Source organism: Amblyomma mixtum, chromosome 3, assembly GCF_055824585.1.
Source record: "Amblyomma mixtum isolate Tamu chromosome 3, ASM5582458v1, whole genome shotgun sequence".
Classification (NCBI taxonomy): Eukaryota; Metazoa; Arthropoda; class Arachnida; order Ixodida; family Ixodidae; genus Amblyomma; species Amblyomma mixtum.
This window is the reverse complement of record NC_143014.1, coordinates 66,908,998-66,927,264: the sequence shown is the minus strand read 5'-3', so window position 1 is coordinate 66,927,264 and position 18,267 is coordinate 66,908,998. Positions and strand designations below refer to the sequence as shown.

At 42.5% G+C, this 18,267-nt stretch overlaps 1 protein-coding gene across 2 annotated transcripts in view; it reads left to right on the top strand.

Moving 5' to 3' along the window:
* The window catches only part of LOC149350492 (uncharacterized), a 42,074-nt gene that overhangs the window by 9,382 nt on the left and 14,425 nt on the right, over positions 1–18,267 (top strand). Inside the window, exons 1-3 of one of the 2 annotated variants that reach the window (XM_089579521.1) lie at positions 1,090–1,593; positions 2,991–3,132; positions 7,905–8,057. In XM_089579521.1, coding sequence (XP_089435647.1) covers positions 1,526–1,593; positions 2,991–3,132; positions 7,905–8,057 — 363 coding nt within the window. In that variant the 5' untranslated portion in view covers positions 1,090–1,525. Of the gene's footprint in view, positions 1–1,089; positions 1,594–2,990; positions 3,133–7,904; positions 8,058–18,267 lie in introns of those variants that run through there. The other variant, XM_089579522.1, reaches the window with a different exon arrangement.

Here is an 18,267-nt window from a genome sequence, read left to right as displayed (position 1 = left end):
AAACCAAAAATTATAAAGTTGATTATAGTTAATTTTAGTTGCTTAATCGTCTTTTAGTTGAGCTCTATCGCGTACATATTGTCCGCCTTGCTGCACAATCTATATTATGGCTGTTTATTATGGTTATTAGATGGACTAGTGCAGGCTTATTCCATAATATTAGCTCACTTTTTCATGTAGTCGGGGTCAAAGGCGTGCACGGAGGGAGGGCAGTGGCGCAAATTTTGTCCCCTGTTGTTCCCTAAGACTTGAAGAGGCTTATTGAGCGATACCGGCTCTGAGTTATACCACCCCGTCAAGACGTTATAAGATGTCTAAGAAGTGGACTAAATGTCTGTTAGCATTTTTTTTTTTTTGCCAAAACGACTCGGAGAGAGACATCTCTAAAACGTCATGCCACAATATTTACAGTGGCTTGAATATTGCCAAGATATATTTTAGACGTTCAGAAGGCAGCATGCTGCTTTCGATTTGCATACTACCACGTGCGCGCGCGCACGAACAAACGTCCTGTTCTCGCAGGCAATAAAAACGGAGCCGAACATTCCCGATTGGTACTGGCGTTCTAGCTGGTCGATCTTGACGCGGTCATAAAAAATGAGGACATGCATGACCAGCTGCAATGCACGGTAATATTTTGCTTCTGTTAACACACATTACTGCCACAAACGGGATCACGGGTGTGCTTAGATACGTGGCGAATGTCATAGTTGAGCCTGCTTTATATTATTAGTTACTAACTGCGCACCATGAGCGCGAAGTACTGGGACTGGGAGCAGGAAGGAGGAAGCGGAAAAAAACAGAAAGAACGGCTCTTTTCCGAGCAATTTTCTTTTTTTCCCTGTGCGTATCGATCTCGTTGCCGGAAGCAAATCGCAGTAAATGCGTTCTCTTGCAAGCACACATTAATAAATACAATGCAAACACATGGTGTTGCCGCTCCAAAGTTTTAATGGTTTTAAGAACCAGCGTGGTGTCTAGGGAAAAATGCGTGTCGGTTTTAGGGAAGAGCTTTTAGACGGCCCGGGCAGGGGCAGCCACTACCGAGAAAAACAGGTCTGGTAGGTCTGGCAACCACGCCCTCGCCTGGGAAGACAACGCCACAACGGCGTCCAAAATGTCGATATTTCTTTTACTTCGAAAACGCTTTAGAACAAAGAACACGCATTTATAATTGCCTCTAATCTTCGGTATAGTGCCACTACAATAAAGAGCAACTTGCATTTACCTCAAAGAACGCAGATCACTACTGGAACCAGTCATTTTACCCGGCAAAAACACGAAGACTGCTCCCAAGGCGCGAAATCCAGAGGGCGCTAGCACAAATAAACTGTGGCACATGGGTAAAGTCGGTGCTCTTTTAATGCGAATGATCTACATTTTTTAGCACCTTTAGGTGATCCAATTGTTTGATGTTGTACATGAGCAACTGCTTAAGGCGTAGTAAGCAGTTCTTGACAGGCTACCTTACGTTTTCAGTTAATAGTTGCGCATTATAGTGGCGGTGCACTGACCATTCGTTGCTATGTCGGAGCCCAAAATATCCCCGAGTGATCCGTTGAAGCTTTGGTACAGCATAAAGGGCGATGTCAGGTGAGTGTGTGATGGGCTTACTGGCCTGCTTTTGTTCGGTTTGCAGTAGCAAAGTGTCTTTTCATGTCGTTTTTCGCACTAGTTTTACTTCTGGGCGATGGCTCTTTGTAGAAAAAAAAAAAAATATTGTAGGGTAATCTGGGTTTCGCATTTTTCAGAACTTTGTTTCTGTGCTTTTATGCATTTATGCAATTTTGATGGTAAACTGTATTCCTAGCCTATGAAAAGAGCTCCTGAGCACTGTATGCCGCAGCGATGTAGACGCTGGTCTCTGGTAGAACGCGAATGCTATTTGTAACATTCAGCGTCATTACGCCGAGGCCTCTGTGTACCCGATTTAAGAAAGTAACGAAAATCTTATCGTATGTAGTGGCTACGCGTTGATGTGTTTCATGAATGGATGTGGAAATCGAGGCTTTTTCGTATTGACTACTTTTCGGCATTGATGAAAGAACGTCTGGTACTACTTGGCGCGTAAGTGCAATAACATTTGCATTGTAACGGCTGGAATTAATCAAGAGGCGCTTTGTTAACACCAGAGGACTTTCGGTGGTAACATTTCGATAGCTGAAAATGTCACCAGAGCTCGGCACAAACGTGAGGACAGAGTTGTACGTAACTGATTGCCTTTGGTATTGGTGCTTTTCGAATTCAACAATGGTCGTGTATTTGGAGCACGTACGACAACTTGAAAACATTGTAGGTTGAATGCTTTTCTATTTTAGCCCACATTATTTTTAGCATGCATTGTAAAGCATATATGTATCGTTATTCTGCATAGATTCCTTAGCCTTCAGAGTAAGGAGCCCTGGTACTGTTATCACTGCTCTACTTGCATGTGTTAAACTGATTGTGCAGAGGCGAAAGTGTGTAGGGCGCTCCCTGAGGGTGCAGTAGGTTCTAAAGAAGGTAACAGCTCTGATTAACATCTGTATGCCCTGTGCTGCCATGAGGCAAAATGTGCAAGTTTCCTTTGTACTGCGATGAATTTCTCATTGCTATGAAGACCCAAAAACACTCTAGAGCTTAGCTTTGTAGCCGTATGGTTGTGCTCTGGTGGATGCTGATTGTAGTTATTCCCTTCACTGTTCATGCCTGTCACACACATTATAGTGTTGTGTATACCAGATGCCAAGGGTTGGTTATGGTTTATGGTTTATGGGGTTTAACGTCCCAAAGCGACTAAGGCTATGAGAGACGCCGTAGTGGAGGGCTCCGGAAATTTTGACCACCTGGGGTTCTTTAACGTGCACTGACATCGCACAAGGGATTTTTTCTTGTTCTATTTAGATTGGGATTGTGTGGGTTTCAAAAATGATTTTTGAAATCTATGAATACATATCCTTCAAAATGTTGTCTGACAATGTCTTTTCTTTCTACTCTGCTTTTGATTTCAGGACAGCAAAGAGCGTTGCCTTGGAGTCACTGACACTGCAGTCTGTCGACCATTCTGTTTACGTCATGTTACAGATGAACTGTGACTTCATCAAGAAGTTTGAATTTCTGAATATTTCAGAAATCATAGTCACAAATCTGCGTGTAAGTGTTTTCTTTTTGCAAGGGTTTATGTCTTGCATTTATGTGGCTTTGTAGAGGTTGACCTGTGTTCAGCAATTCTTAAGTGCAGGATATTAAAAACCACAGTTTAAGAAGTGCTACAATAGGGACAAAAAGACAAAAATGCCACTGGTTTTACGAAACCATGATTCACATGGGTTACTGATGATGACGCCGTTGTAAAGTACGCTGCATGTTTGTTAATAATATTGTTAGGCATGTTCAAAATGATGAATGGCTGTTTTGTTTGTCTGGGAAGATTGTGGCTTGACATTTTTGGTGGCCATAAAAGGTATATGTATTGCTTCTTTGAATAAGCTGTAGTTAATATGGTTGATGCCATGTTCTCTCTTTCATTTCGCTTCAAGGTTTGTTAGGTTTCTTTAGAATGTTCAGCTGAATTGCACTGAGGGAGCTGTTTTTTTTTTAAATATAGATATAGTTTAGCATATTGGAGCTTTTTATGCTACATGAACATGGTGTTTATGTTTTGCAACCCGGGATGGAAAGTTTTTTTTGCTGCATTACTTAGTGCACAGTCAAAATGTGAGGATAGCTACATAGCATGCAGTCAGTGCTAGTTTTGAGTAATATTTTCCGCAGTTCAATAAACTCTGAAAGCGTTCAGTACTTTGTTTTGCATCTTAAGGAACATCTGTTAAGTACTTCTGCAGAAGCTGATCGGCTTAGCTTGCAAAGTGGGCTTGGTTCATGGTGATAGTGGGGATTGTTGGCTAAGAACTGCTTTATATTGACTTGTTCGGGGTGTGCTTTATCGGGTCTTGAAACTCCCTTTGTTGAGAAGGGGTGTGTCAAGACCCTTGTGAAGTGGCCCCGCTAACAAAAATTTGGTTCTTTTCATTTAGCAGTGGTGGAGATGCACCAAACTTCACCATTGCATGGAACTGGCTACTTGTTTCTAGAGTGAGGAGTTTTTTAGATAAATTGCACCAGTGTTTTGCAGGGAAGAAATTCAGAAAACTGACGGGAACTGCTGCCAATATTGCATGGTGCAAGCTGTAAGATGTAAAGGGCTTAGCCTATGCATCTGCAGTATGTAAGATGAAATGGTGACTGGAGCAACCATTGGTATCCAATCTCGGCTTCTTTATGCACACTTTTCCATCTGCTGTTGGGGAACTAATATGTTTTAAGTGCCTCTTGCTCTTTTGTCTTGGTGGTGCAGAACTGGAGCTAACATTATCCAAAATGAATGCAGTGAATCATAAGCAAAGACAAAAACAAAACAAACAAATTTAAGGGACCCATACGACTACATCCCAGAGGGACACAATATGATAGCTGCCTTGTTTGCGAGGCTGTTATTTCTGCCACACATCCTTTGGTGCATTCAGGATTTATGCTCATGCCTGATGTTCTTGTCTCTTCTGCGCCATCTCGTTTGAGATGCTGTGCCTTTGCCAAGCTTGGCTGGGCTGTTTGCTTTTGTGTTTTCAGTTCATTTTGAGCCGCAACCTCCAGTTACTGTGTTTTGGTTAATGCCTTGGGTTTTCATGTATCAGTTTGGGTTCTTAGACACATAATGTGCCTTATTGTACAGCACGATAAAATGCCATTCCCACACACAACATGTAATGTGCCATCAAAGGATCATGTCACTCTTCCACATTTGAGGTCACGCTTGGTCTTGATCCTGCAAGTGCACATTTCACCTTTCTGTTTTCTCCCTTGCCTTAGTGTATCGGTGCAGTTTTTAATCCGTCTGTTCTGAGCACCAAGGGCAGGTGAAGCTATTCAAATGCTTATTAATGTGCTCAGGTAGAGTGTGTGTGCCAGGAAGGTATATTTGTTGATTATCACAAAGCACGACGCTGTAAAACATAAGTGACTTTGCAAATGGCTAATATTCAGCTAAATTGGATAGACTGAATGGTGGCAAGTATCTGTCGTAGACCATACATAAAACAAAGAGTAGATGGGATGGTGTTGTTGCATGCAGCCTATTTTCTTTTTTTTTTTACCTGGCAGTTTTTGTTTATCCTTGTCAGTTGCCTATTTTACAAACTGTGCTAGGAGGTACTTAATCTCTTCAGTTTCTAGTCGAGAGGTATCTAAATACTGAAGAGTATATATAAATTTGTCTTTTTCATTTCCCAGCATTAGGCTTCTGCTATCAAACATTGAAGATGATTCAAATTGACTTTTTGCCTGCTTCGGATTGTGCTTCAAAGCTCTGCTTGCCACGTTCACCACTGTCTTGGAGAAAAATAGCTGCTGGTGTAACTTCTCGATGAACTATGAAAATAGTTGCATATGTGAAGGGTTCCAACTTCTCATTCTAGAATTATGTTTACATCTGTTCTGTAAACTGCGAAATTGAGTGATATCTGGTGTAAATATCGTGCATTTCTTAAAATCTTTGCCCCATTCACATTAGGGTCCAGGTGTCACCTGACCACACTAGTGAGGCTTCACACTTGGTTCACAGCATAGAATGAGGCACAAGCATCAAGCCACTGAGAATGTGCCTCTCCATAGGGGTTATTAGTCATAAGGAAAGTGAACCCTTAGTTTTGTGCATTGTGCAGCATGGCGTAAACATCGATTTTGTCCATGAAATGCATGGGTACAGAATGCCGTATGTTTCCGAGGGGCGCGCTTTTAGGCCGCATCTAGAGTGCACGTTCCCTGTGTTGAACGGCCTCTTGTTTGCGGGCTCTTGTCTCCTGCCTATGTGCAGTGCCTGGGAGGCATTTCAAAGCATTCGGCAACATCTTACGACCATGCATCCCACCTAGTGACGACAAAAGGTTGCATGAGGCGCACACTGTGTGCAGAGGTGATCACTTGGGCGAGTGTGTGCCCCCACTTGGAGAAGATAAAAGCTGGTTATGAAGGGAGAAAGGGTCACACTAAGTGCCCAGCAAAAGGCGTGGTTGTGTGGTTGCATGTTATCTTCCCCCATAGCTTTTGCTGGGCTTCTTCTTTGCCACTATGCATACAGAATTCACATTCTTTTGCAGTGTCGCAAGTGCAGCTGTTTCTGTAGTAAGTGTGTGAAACTGTGGCGTGTAGATGTGGTTTATTCGAGTTCAAAAAATGCTACTTTTGTCTTGTGCAACATGCTTCAGCTTGCGTTCTTTTGTTTGCTTTCGTACTGGTCATTAAAGTACATCTTGATAGTGAGTTGTCGGAATAGGTGACTGTGAATGCTTTTCTGAAACTTGTATTAAGCCCACTGCAAATACTGCAGGATTTTTAGTTTGGCCTGAAAGAAAATATTACTGTGCTGTGTAAAAGCAATGGTTAATATTTCTTCAGTTATGACAATAATGGCTATAGTTCTTGACTTATAGATTGAGTGAAGGAGTGAGGGTTGCATACAGGACCATTTCTGATGACCTTGAGCTCTTGCATTGCTTGTGCATCAAATTTTTTTTGCACAGTGTTTATGTTGACCATTTAGGTGTTCATATTTTGGCTGTTTTGTTCTGTATGTATGCTATAATTGCACCATTACGTAGATCATATATTTTTCTACTTAGCCTATGCAAGGTTTGATGGAACTGGGAAGAATGAATGTTGAAGTCCATGTGTTATGCGAGTTGTTGTCACTATTTAGTCACTTTCATAGTCTAGTTATCGTACTGGTTTTATGACTACCTAAATTTGTGTTACTATTGAAAAAGAGGTTACTCCATTGCTTATAGTTGTGTATTAGTAGCTGGTGGAATTATTGTCCTTGATGGAAAGGATGCCTCTTTTTTTATAATTCCTTCAGCCACTTCAAGGAGGAAACTGAGGGCAAACTATTACTGTGCCTCCCAAGAGGCCACTTTTTGCATATGGCTTGGGGCAAGGCATAGAAAACTTTAAGTGAGCAAAGCTTAAATATAATGGAAAACTAAAAATGAGATACATGCTACAAGGAGGTGACAGTAAGCTTCAGTGCTTTAAAAATGCCTTTGCTTGTATATTTTTAAGTTGTTACTACTGATCTGCCTGATAGAGAAGCCAGTGAGCTTTTGATAGCTTTGTCTGCACAGTAGAATTGAGTAATACCTGGGTTTGCGTTGAGAGAGTCACGTGGAGTGAGATGCTAGTCAGCGGTGCAGTCAGTGGCGCAAATTTCGGAAATAGTATATGTTATAAAACAGTGGCATGGTGATCTGCTGATCATTTGAAAGACATTTAAATTATAAAATGTTAGTGCTAAAACTTTGGTACTTGGTAGTGAAATGTGGGATTGCTACTTGTATTGTCAGGTACAAAACACTTCTAAGCGAAACATTCATGTGGTTAAGTTCGGTATTAGGATTTGCAGTGTAGTTTTTTCTTTTGTTCATTGGTTTTCCAGATAGCTTTGTGGACTCAATTGTGGCTGTTACAGCATCCCACGCGACTTATCGCTGTCTGCTAGGTGGTGCCGTACAAGTCCATTGAAGCTTTAGCAGGCCTGACTTTTGTAGTAAATTGCTTCTCCAGTGCGAAATGAACATTATTATTATAATAAGATTTGTCTTGTTTAGTTGATGGCAGCATCTGGAAAAGATAGCAATTTGTAATGGTCAGCGTTTGGAAAAAAGTGCCTTTTGCATGGAAGCTGCAGTCAATCGTGTGGTTGAGCAGTTATATGTACAACACCTGTAAGGTGTCTGGTAGTCTCTTGGAATTTTGTCACAGATATCCTTATTAGTGCCTTGCGACTTTTTCATGCAGCTTGCTTTATTAGTGACAAACGTGATAAATCTTATGGCTGTTCAAGCATTTCATTTTGTAATTGTCTTTTTCAGAATGGCATGAGTTTGATGGAGATCTCGGATTGCTTGAGAATCCTTGCAAAATATGCCAAAGAGATGTTGAAGCCTACAAAGGAGCGTTACAAGCACTGGAACAAGATCCCCTTTATGAAGGCAGGTGCACCACAGAAGTGGACAAGGATGGATGTAAGATCTATTTTTGATCAGAAAGATAGACTGTGTAGCTGGTGACATTTTCAGATCTCCTAATGGTTGCCCAGCTTTTGCTGCTTGGACATTTGCATTGGTCCTTTATTAACTGTGTCACAGAGGCATTTTCAGTAGACCTCTCCCGTCCTACATTGTCAGCATACGTGCTTCTGGTCTGGTGGGCAAAACATGCAACTTCTGGCAGCGTGATCCAGCAGGCACTGAGTGGGCTTTCTGATTGGGAGAAGAAAGGCTGCAAGGCATGCCTAGCTGTCTTTTAATCTGGAGGAGAAAGGCGGTGGGGGAACTTTGGACACATGAAGAACTGCTTCAGAAGCAAAAGTTGATGATTCTGCACACCAGGCCACATCCCTTTGACATCACATTGTTTACACCACGGAGAGGTCTATTGGCTATTGAGTCGAGGGCCTTCGAAATTCTCAATTGCGATCGAACTCGAAGGAATCTACCACCTGTTGTACAATACTGCGCCGGACAGAGAGACCTTCTCCCAATAGCTGAGTGCGCCGTTATTGTTGAGAAATGCGTTTTATTTGCCTTTCTTTCCTTGGTTCTGTTGACGATGGCGTGTCCTGGTCAGCACCTAGTACCTGGTCGATTTCTAGGGCTTAATGATGGCTGAGTATGAAGCCTGAGACTGGCTGCTGTGCCCACCGAGCAGCAAATTGTTTGGTACCTGCAGTCATTGCTTCAGAAATGAGGGCTACATGCAATACATGATGTTCAATGAAATAGCCCCTATTACTGAGGTTGGCGTTTTCCACTGTATATGCCTGCCATCTGTGAAAGTGGTTATTACATCGTGCACGCTGTAGTGCAGAAAACAACTGCAGATATCACCAAGCCTCAATGCCATTATGCGGCTGGGTAAGTGAATTTTCATAGTATTGCCTGATCACTTACTTCTGCAAATTTGCTTATGTATAACTGACTTTCAACATTATTAGCATTTTCCCCATATATTGGGGTTAGTGCTGTTTTGCTTCGTATAATCGTGCCGCAGCCTAGCATTGAATGAAGGTTGATCGCTCTACAGTCGTTGCGATATGTGAACGTGAGCCTCGTATGTGCTTGGTGCTGTGCGATTTTAGTTTACAGGGTTTTAATGTAGGAATGCATGAAACTGCCAGATTTGCCCTGTACTATGTCCATTAGTTTTTTGTCTGTCCAACCTTCCGGCCGCCCTTACGACTGTATGCACTATAAAACTTTCAAAAATGAATTGAATTATGCCCAAATCATTTTTCGCCCTACCTGGATTTGAACCTGAACCCATTTTTGGTGCAGAACTGGGAGGGTGGGAGGTGCTTTACACCTAGGCTACCACCACAACGCACCTTTGCTTTTTTCTTGAAAAACATTTGCCTGCAATGAGCATGCGCAATGGTATTGGTATGTGAACTTAAACATCCCAACACACGGGCTGTATGGGACGCTGTAGTGGAGGGCTCCATGTTAATATGTACGGCGTGGAGTTATATACATGGATTCACATCGCACAGCCATGGCCGTAGCACAGCACACGAGCGTTTTTGTATTTCACCTCCATCGAAATAGGGCTGCCTTGGCTGGCATCAAACCCACGGGCTCAGAGCACTCGCCCCTTTGGCCTTGTTGCTTGAAAATGCGAGAACCATTGAGACAGAGTCTGGGTGCTGCGGTGACATCGTGGGTTTTCCTGTCCATCAGTAAAAGATTTCATCATGGAGAGCGCAGAGTGCGCACATATTTAACCTTAGTATCTTGCCCGTACCTTTCACAAAGTGATTTGTACGCAGTCTTGACATGCTTGATGGCTCCTAAGGGCAGCAGGCGAACAGCTTCGATCCATGCTTCGCGTTGAAGACTGTCTCGTGAAGCACTTGGAAACTGTAAAAGAGCCGAGGCCGCTTCCCTTTATACATAGAAAATTGCAGCCATCACGACACAAGTAGCCGGCATCGTCTCAGATGTTCCGCACTCAGTGATAATCATGATGTCTGTAGTAACGCAGATGGCGTAGGCAGCCACTTCCAATGTATTTCGTGATGCAGCTGCCAGAGGATGGGCGCATGCGCAGTCACGGCGTGAAAAAGGCGGATTGTGTCACTGTTACATGGCAAACTTGATCACTGTTCCACATTAAGCTCTTTTGGCACCACCGCCGGGCAGATAATTTTGGAGGCATGCTAAAATCAGCTAGCTCCACCTGAACTGTTTAAAACTAAAATGTTTGTTCGCTACGGTAATATCAACTTTTCCCCAAAATGAGCTTTGTTGTTTTTCAACAAACTATATTAACTTTCATGCACTTTTGAGCAAGCAGCTATCGGGTGGTTTTGTACAACTGGCAATAATGATATCCCATGTTGCATTGTTTTGTGCTGGTCAGCTTGTCTTTTATTCAGCAAGATATGTTATATATATTTTTAATAAACTTCAGTAACCTTGTAGCAATTAGACGGCTATGAATTTATTCCTCAGTGCGTAGCTGTGAGCGACCTTTGTCCTAGAGTGGGCACCACTGCTGCTCGAAGGCCCCTAGGATCTTTGATGGAGTTTTCTGCTGCTGTGATGATTTGATAAGCAGTTGACTCAGTGGCCATTGGCACTGTCTGTGAAGTAACTCATTTGGCCGTTGAGTTGGTAAACTATTGTTTCGAGGGCCTTTGAAAGCTTAATGTGATGGCTATAACGCAGTCAAACCATATAGATGTTGGCTGTTCAGTGGCATATAAGAAAACGTGGATGCAGAAAGCATGTGGTTTTCTGTATGTAATTTCCGGAAGAGGTTGTCCACATTTCTTTTCCTTTAATGAACTTTTCATGAAAAGCCTTGCTAACTGCCAATTTAAGAAAGAGGTACAGGTGTATCCACTGTTAGGGTGAACATTGTGATGTGTGATGGAGTCAGATCACAGCTCCACAGAGTGTCATACAAGATGATGTCCACACTGTACACATGTAGAAAGTACAGGAACTCTGGCAGCTACCGGCACTGCCTGTTCATTAGTTTGCAAGTATCCAACATGTGGCATATTCATGTTCGCTCTAGCAGTAGACAACTGTGTACACTGTATATATGGAACTACCCCACTTCCTCTCTATCACCCCATCCCAGAGTTGCCTGTATATGCACTCCATCTATCTATATCTAGAATTGCTAGTCTCACATTTCAGTGCCATTCAGTCTTCAGTTGGTCACTATGACTAAGTGCTCTTTTTTGTTTTGAGCTGTTGTTTTTGTCGATAATTGGGGTTGTTTCCATGAAAGCGAAGAAAAGTGCACATCGTACTCTCTATGTTTTCTGTTCTGTATTCGCTGCAGTAATCGTGGACTGCAAAGATTGACAACTGCTTTACTTGTAAATTGATGGCATGCTTCATAGGTGTTCCATTTGGATGTGAGTTTGGGTTAAAATTATTTGCTGTTTAGGAACAGTAAATTCCAGTTTTGCAGAATGTGTTGAATTGCAGAATTCAACTTCTTTGATTTTGACTCATGAACTGCTGGCTGTACAGAAGCCCAAAACTACTTTCGTGAATTTGATTTTCTCAGACAGCCCAGAAGCTCCATCCACATGTCTGAAAGCTGCTGGGAAAGCGTTTGTTTTAATCTCTAGCAATCTGTGGACTAGTACTTTGGGCTCCCAGGAGTTTTGTGCTTTGGCAGCGAGCTGATGCTGGCTTCCAGTAAAACAGATACTCCGCATAGATGGCCATATTACTCCATGTGCTTCTGCGTACTTTCACGTCCTCTCTGGGCAATACCAGCTGTTTAGTCTTCACAAGAGCTCCGTTGCTGCTGTTTGTCATTTTTGTGACTTTTCATGTGTTGTTTTCTTGCATCTTTGGTTTGGCAAGTAGTGCTCTCTATAGTAATGGCAAGAAACAGCTTTAGTTTTGAGTAAAATGCAGTATCCATTGTGGAGTCTTCATCTTGTGGCGGTATTGTACTTTCCAGGAAGGAAACTGAACAGTAGGCAGGTGCAACACTTTTGGAGTGCTGCGTTCCACTCAAGGGCACAGTCCCCACACTAGCAGATGCGAGATTGCGCAATGGGGAATGCCACCGTCTCTTATTAGCCTTTACTGTGGCATTACCTTAGGTAGCTGCAGTAAAAGCTAATAAGAGCATTTTCTCCAGCTAGTGTAGGTGATTCTGCAGAAAACATACTGTTGTTTCTGCTCCGTAGGTACACCACTTTGTGTATAAGGAGGTCTCCAAATGGATTCATGCTTGCTTTTCATGTTATGTTGGAACGTAATCTATGCTGAACATGGCACCTTTTTTGCACGGTGAACCTCTTTAGGATCATTTTGTGTCTACAGCATATCCACTTTTTGATTTTGATTTTATTTTTTTCGGAATGGCAGTTATGAGTTTCACAGTGATCTGCAGCACTCTGACGTTAGTTCTGGCAGTGACTAATTATTAACATTAGTGTTAGTGCCTAGTGTTTCTTTTTTCCCTCTTTTCCCTTTTTTTTTTCCATGCAGTGTCATTGATCTTGAGTCCAGAAAGTTGAGGCATTTCGTCATTGCAAAATTAATGGGTAATGTCTGGGATTTATTTGGCATTACATTTACTCTTCATCAGAGTTGCCTTCTACATCAGTGTGGCCATGAAAAAGATGAAATAACCTCAGGACAATTCAGTTTGCACTATGAAACCGAAATTAGATGCTAGCTCATTGAAATTAGAGATTATCTTTGTAATGTTCACATGTATATGCATTGTAGAGCCGCTGTGGCTGCATTTGTGTTCATCTGTAAGAGGCATTGCCTCCTTTGTTTGTTCAGCAGTGACATTCACTGAGTGATCCCTGGACTCATATAGCAGAGTGGAATTTGAGTGGAAAAAAAGGCTGCTAGGGCATCTAGAGGCCATCTGCAGTGACTCTCTGCACTGCTGAAGTGTACTGAGCTGTCATGCATATATCTTAAACATATCCAGGTTAATGGGCGAGTGAGAGGATGCCCCAGAGTTAGAAGGTTAAATTCCCTATTCCACTCACTGTCTTTCAAGGTGGTGATCTCAGTTTTACACATCTCTAGCCTTCAGTTGTTATTCGTATGTTGTAAATCTCTTCGGTCCACTTGCTTCTCAGGTTTTGTCTAACTTTGTGCTTGCCTGTGCACAGCTATCACAGGTGCTGGCTACGAGCAGTGTACTAAAGTGGAAGTCATATTGTGTATTGCCACTGTTCCTTCTAAAAAGTAGACTGCTGTATACGGTGTAGGATTTGGGATGCACAGCGTAAGGTCTGCTTTCCTCACTTTTGGTTCACTGTCTGTGTACAGGGTGTTCAAAATTGGACTTTATGGATTAAAAAAAATACAAAGGGCAGTATACAAAAGTCATTATTGTAAATGGGTTACAATGGGAACCTTTCATTCTTGGCTAGTGAAACCAAAGAATCATTGTGCCGGTGGCGTGGGGCGAGTGTTGTTTCTTAAAGCGATTGCTTCTAAAGTGGGGGAAAGACATGGTGCCGCTTTAGGCTTTGCATGCGGTCAAGCGCAGTGATACATACTGCTGGCCAAGAGCGAAAATTTATAACTGTCGCCTGTAACTCCACATTCTTCTCATTCGCAGCGCCGTATGCAGTAGCTGCGTCACATCAGGGAGGAGCTTCACATTGAGAGCCGCGATCTTGTGTGCATTATTAGACGGATAGGGCTGAAAATTTAGGCATGCATATCTCGGGACACAGGCGTGTTACTAAAATTGTACAAAAAGCAATAGTCCTTGAATGCCACTACCTAAGTTTTCAATATAAACATGCATGCTAACTGCAGTGAATCAAGAGTTGATGAATATTAGGTAATTACTCGGGTAACAGTGACAATTTTTTTCACTTTCTGTGTCCACCTGACCGCATAACCCATTTACAATAGTGACATTTGTGTACTGCTAAAATTCATAAAGCCTAATTTTGAACATCCTGTAGTATGCTGTAGTCTTGTGGCGGTCAAGCTATAGCCACACTTGGGGAGATTTCAGCCTTCGGTCCTGGTTGCTGTCTGGCTAGTGCACATTCCTCCTTTCTGTTTCTCTTTTGACATAGCTTTTGGTTGCATTTTTAATGTGCGTGTGTTGCAGGCCAAACACATGCAGAATTATTAAACTGGATGTGTAAATGATGTTTATACTCAAAGCTTTGTTGCATACAAAAAGGAAGTAGTAGAAGCAGAATGTGTCCAGCAGTGTTTAGTACTGCGTAGGTAGGATTAGCGAAGCTGAAAAATCTCAGTCAGTCACTTTGAGAGCAATCAAACAAGACTCAATCTGGATCCATTAATGCTGAAATTTCTGCTGGAAATGTATTCACACATGAGTAAAATAACTTTTTTACTGATTACTGAATTCAATTTGGGCCAATGCCACCATGGAGTGACTAGTTAGCTTAACTCTTTCGCTACCGCAGAAAAATGCACGATTTGGAGCGTACTGAAAGAAAAATTTTTTTCTCAAGAACTAATACACCCAGCACATATTGCAATGCATGAAATTGTAGCTTATTAGTTACACTCCTGAAGGAAACAAACAGAAGAGTTGTGTGTGCAAAAGTAAATGAACATTTATTTGTGAAATTTGCTAAAAACAAAAAAAGTGTATAGCAAAAACAAAAATTACCGGCTGCACTAAGCCCGAACTTGATTAGAGGAAAATTGGAATATACACACTGTTGCATATGTTTATAGCTGTCAATATTCACAGTTTCAGCTATGAGAAAAATTTACTGCACTTTCCATGGCATGTCAAGTCAGGGGTCATGACTGTGGTGCCACCGTGAAGAGCAATCAGGGGTGAAAATGTGAAGCAGAGATAGACTGACAAGTGCTTCACATAAGGTTTTATCTTTGTTCCTCCCTTGTTCTCTGATAGCCGAGCTTGCAGTTTCTTCTTTTTTTCATTCTTTTCGGTTGGTGTTGAATGGATTCTATGAGAAGATTGGGGGCGTGGACTTCTTTTCCCTCATCATACCCGAAGATTTCTTGAATGAGCTGCTCCCTGAAAGCCAGCTGATAAAATTTGGCATTTTAGGAAAGCTCTAAAACATCAGGATCGATGAAATAAGTTTTATCGATGTGGCTCAAAAGCCAGGACACTTTGCAAGTGTTGCCAATAGAAGCTGCCGGCACTGAATCATCCGGGTCCGTTACGTGCAAAAAACAAACAAACAAACAAAGAAAGCGAAAAACCAATTTTGAGAAATGATTTTTGATGGCAGAGGGCCAGAATAGATTATTCTGGTATTTCAGTAGAGATACAGTCGTGGCAGGTCAACAATTCCAATGTATATGATGATTCCAATGAACATCAGAATCTCCAACAGATTCACGTCTTCCCATGAGCCGTCACGCCGAATTAGCTAAAAATCTTCATCCATGCATACTTATTAGTGTTTCCGCACACGGTCTTCATCATTTCTGCCGTGAAGAGCATCAAAAAAAAGTCGAGAAGTCGAGCGAATCTCCGAGCGCCGCTCCGCAGCGATGTGCCGATATTGACACCTAGCTGTCGTCTTGGTTGAAAAACGCGACGCGAACTCGAGCATTTGGCAAACTGTCTTCGCCATACGTTGTCAAGACCCTGAAGCACAAAAATAAACCACTGTCATCAATTACAAACCGTATGCACCGCAGAAAACACACAGCGAACGAAAACAGAACTTACATGCAAGTACGCGCTGACGTTCCAGGCTCCCGAGGTGAAATCTCGCTGTCGAAACCGAAATCCGACGGTTGTACATTGTTGCCAGACTAATTGCCAGGCTGCTTTCGTCGCAAAAAACGGAACCGAAACCGGCCGACATGCTCGGTGTAAGCTTTCGCTTTCGAGGAGCGCGCGGCGACGCAGACGCCATTTTCTCCAGCTGACGCTGCTGCGGCTGTTCAAAGTTTTATTTTTCACGGCGCCCCCTCAAGTCAAAACACTGAAACCAAGGCTGCAATCGAAAGAGCAGTTGTTGAGCTCGCTAACTAGATGGCGGAGCACGTCCACAACGCTCCAAAATGAGCTTATTTTGCGTGGGCGATTTGGATCGATCATATGCGAACGATGGCCTATGGCGCGGTAGCGAAAGAGTTAACATCTTAGACCATTCTACCATAGCTGCAGGGGCCTGCGATAAGTTCGTAGCTAGAGCAGCAGCATGTGTTGCTTGCTAGACACTTGGTAAGTGCTCTGATTACAGCTTGCGTTACTTTATGGGCACTGGAAGTGACCGTGTGAAAGTAGATGGCAGTGCCTACAGAAGTGACACAGAGGGGAAGGGCATTGACAGTTATCATCATTATCTCTCACCTTTCCTTGTCTGATATGTTCATTCTATGTGTCCACATGCTTTTCAGCAGTTGTAGCCATTTGATGGGGCTAGCTGGTTTAAGAGGTAGGAAGCCTCTGCAGTGTCTGGAAAGCTATCTAGTTTTGACTAGGAGTGGTCAGCTCTTCCACAGTGGTAGCTTTATGCAACCACATGCAGAGGCAAGAAGGTGGCCAAGGCTACTGGGTGTGTTGTTAGGGTCGAACAAGAAAAGCAAGCAAACACGAATGTAAATATGTATATGAATTGGCTGAAACCTTTTCAAAGAGTGCGGCTAGCACCATCTATGACCTTTGCAAGGACGGGCTATGCTGATCCTGCAGAGCATTTCTCAGCATCAGGCCTGTGCTGCAAAACATGAAAAAGCCTCTCTAAATTGACTTTTTGCTTGCTACGTAGCCTTCTCCGAAACGGTTGCAGCCTTTCCACCACTGAAAATTCAAGTGGGATAAAAATGGGTAGGCATTATGGTGTATGTGACAGGAACTTTAGTAGCTAGCAGTCGTGTTAGTAATTACAGAGCTGCGCATGACAGGTTCGTTTTGTGTTGTTCTTTCTATTTGTTTTTCGCCTGTTCGGAATCTTCTTCATGGTGTTGTAACTGTTGCTTTTGTGAAAGCAAAACAATTGTTTACTCTTGTAGTATTTTTTCAGCATGCGTGAGTAGTATGTTCTAAAGCGAAGTATGTTGCTCCATTTGTAGTAACGGAAGTTTTTAATCATAGAGGGCTCCTGAGGCTGGCAGTTGCCTCTTGCCAGCAGCAGTAGATAAAATGCAGTTAAAAGCATCCCTGTGTATAATGACTGGAGTGTGGGCTGTTGTATAGCTGAGCTTTCGGTTGGTACTGCTTTTGAGCACGGGGCAGTTGGGCTGTAGAAAAGACAATGAGGAGAATGGAAATTAGCTTATGTACACTGTTTACAGAGATTCATATTACAATGATTCAGTACGGTGGCTAACAGCAGCATGGCTGCTTGATATGTGATCTTTCGATTTCGATTTCCCTATTGTTGCATTTTTCTAATTTGTCTCCGCACTTGCTCCTGTTTTACTAACCGGTGTCTATTGATGACAGTCTTCGCATGTCTGGCTCAACAATGGCTCGTGTGACAAATGTGCACCGGCATGTTACGGGTAGCGGGTTGGAAACAGACTTTATGACACCACAGAATTGTGTCACCTGGGCTGCACAACTTCTGCGGTGGTCCACGTTGGTTCATGTGTGGACTTTTTTTCAACGCTCACTGGGTCAGTGAAATGGGTTGTACTGTGATTGTTAGCATGCTGCCTGGCTTCAGCAGACAGCCAGCTGTAAGGTTTCTTTTTTTTTTTTTTTTGGACATGCAGTAACTTACGGTGCAACAGGGCTTGCTAGAAGGATCTTTCTTCTGGGGTTAAAGAGAAAGTTCCGTTTTCTGTAGTGCGTGAAATTGCCTAGATTTTGATTCCTGCTCTTATTTGTTTGTCAGTTATCTCAGCATGTTTTTAAGTCCTTTTTTTGGCATGGATTTTATGTCTATATTGGTGACTTATACTGCAATAGCTATATGAAGACCTTTCTCTAGAGTTTGTGGCACCATTGGTGCTGTCATAATATGCAGTGGGGAGAATGGTATGCCATTTGAGCTGAATTTCACCTTTGCAGTAAACCTGTTACACAGCTCTACAAAGGGGGCTTTTTTATTTGAACTATGCCTGTTTTGCACCCGAATAGAAATGCAGTAACTAATAGGTGCCATAGCCAAGGCCCCTAACTTTCTGTGGCAGAAAATTTTAAATTCTGTGAATTGAGAACAAAGAATCTGCAAAATTCCACAGAAAACGTCAAATAATGGCTCACAGTACACCTCGCGCTGTATTTGGAACCAAGATA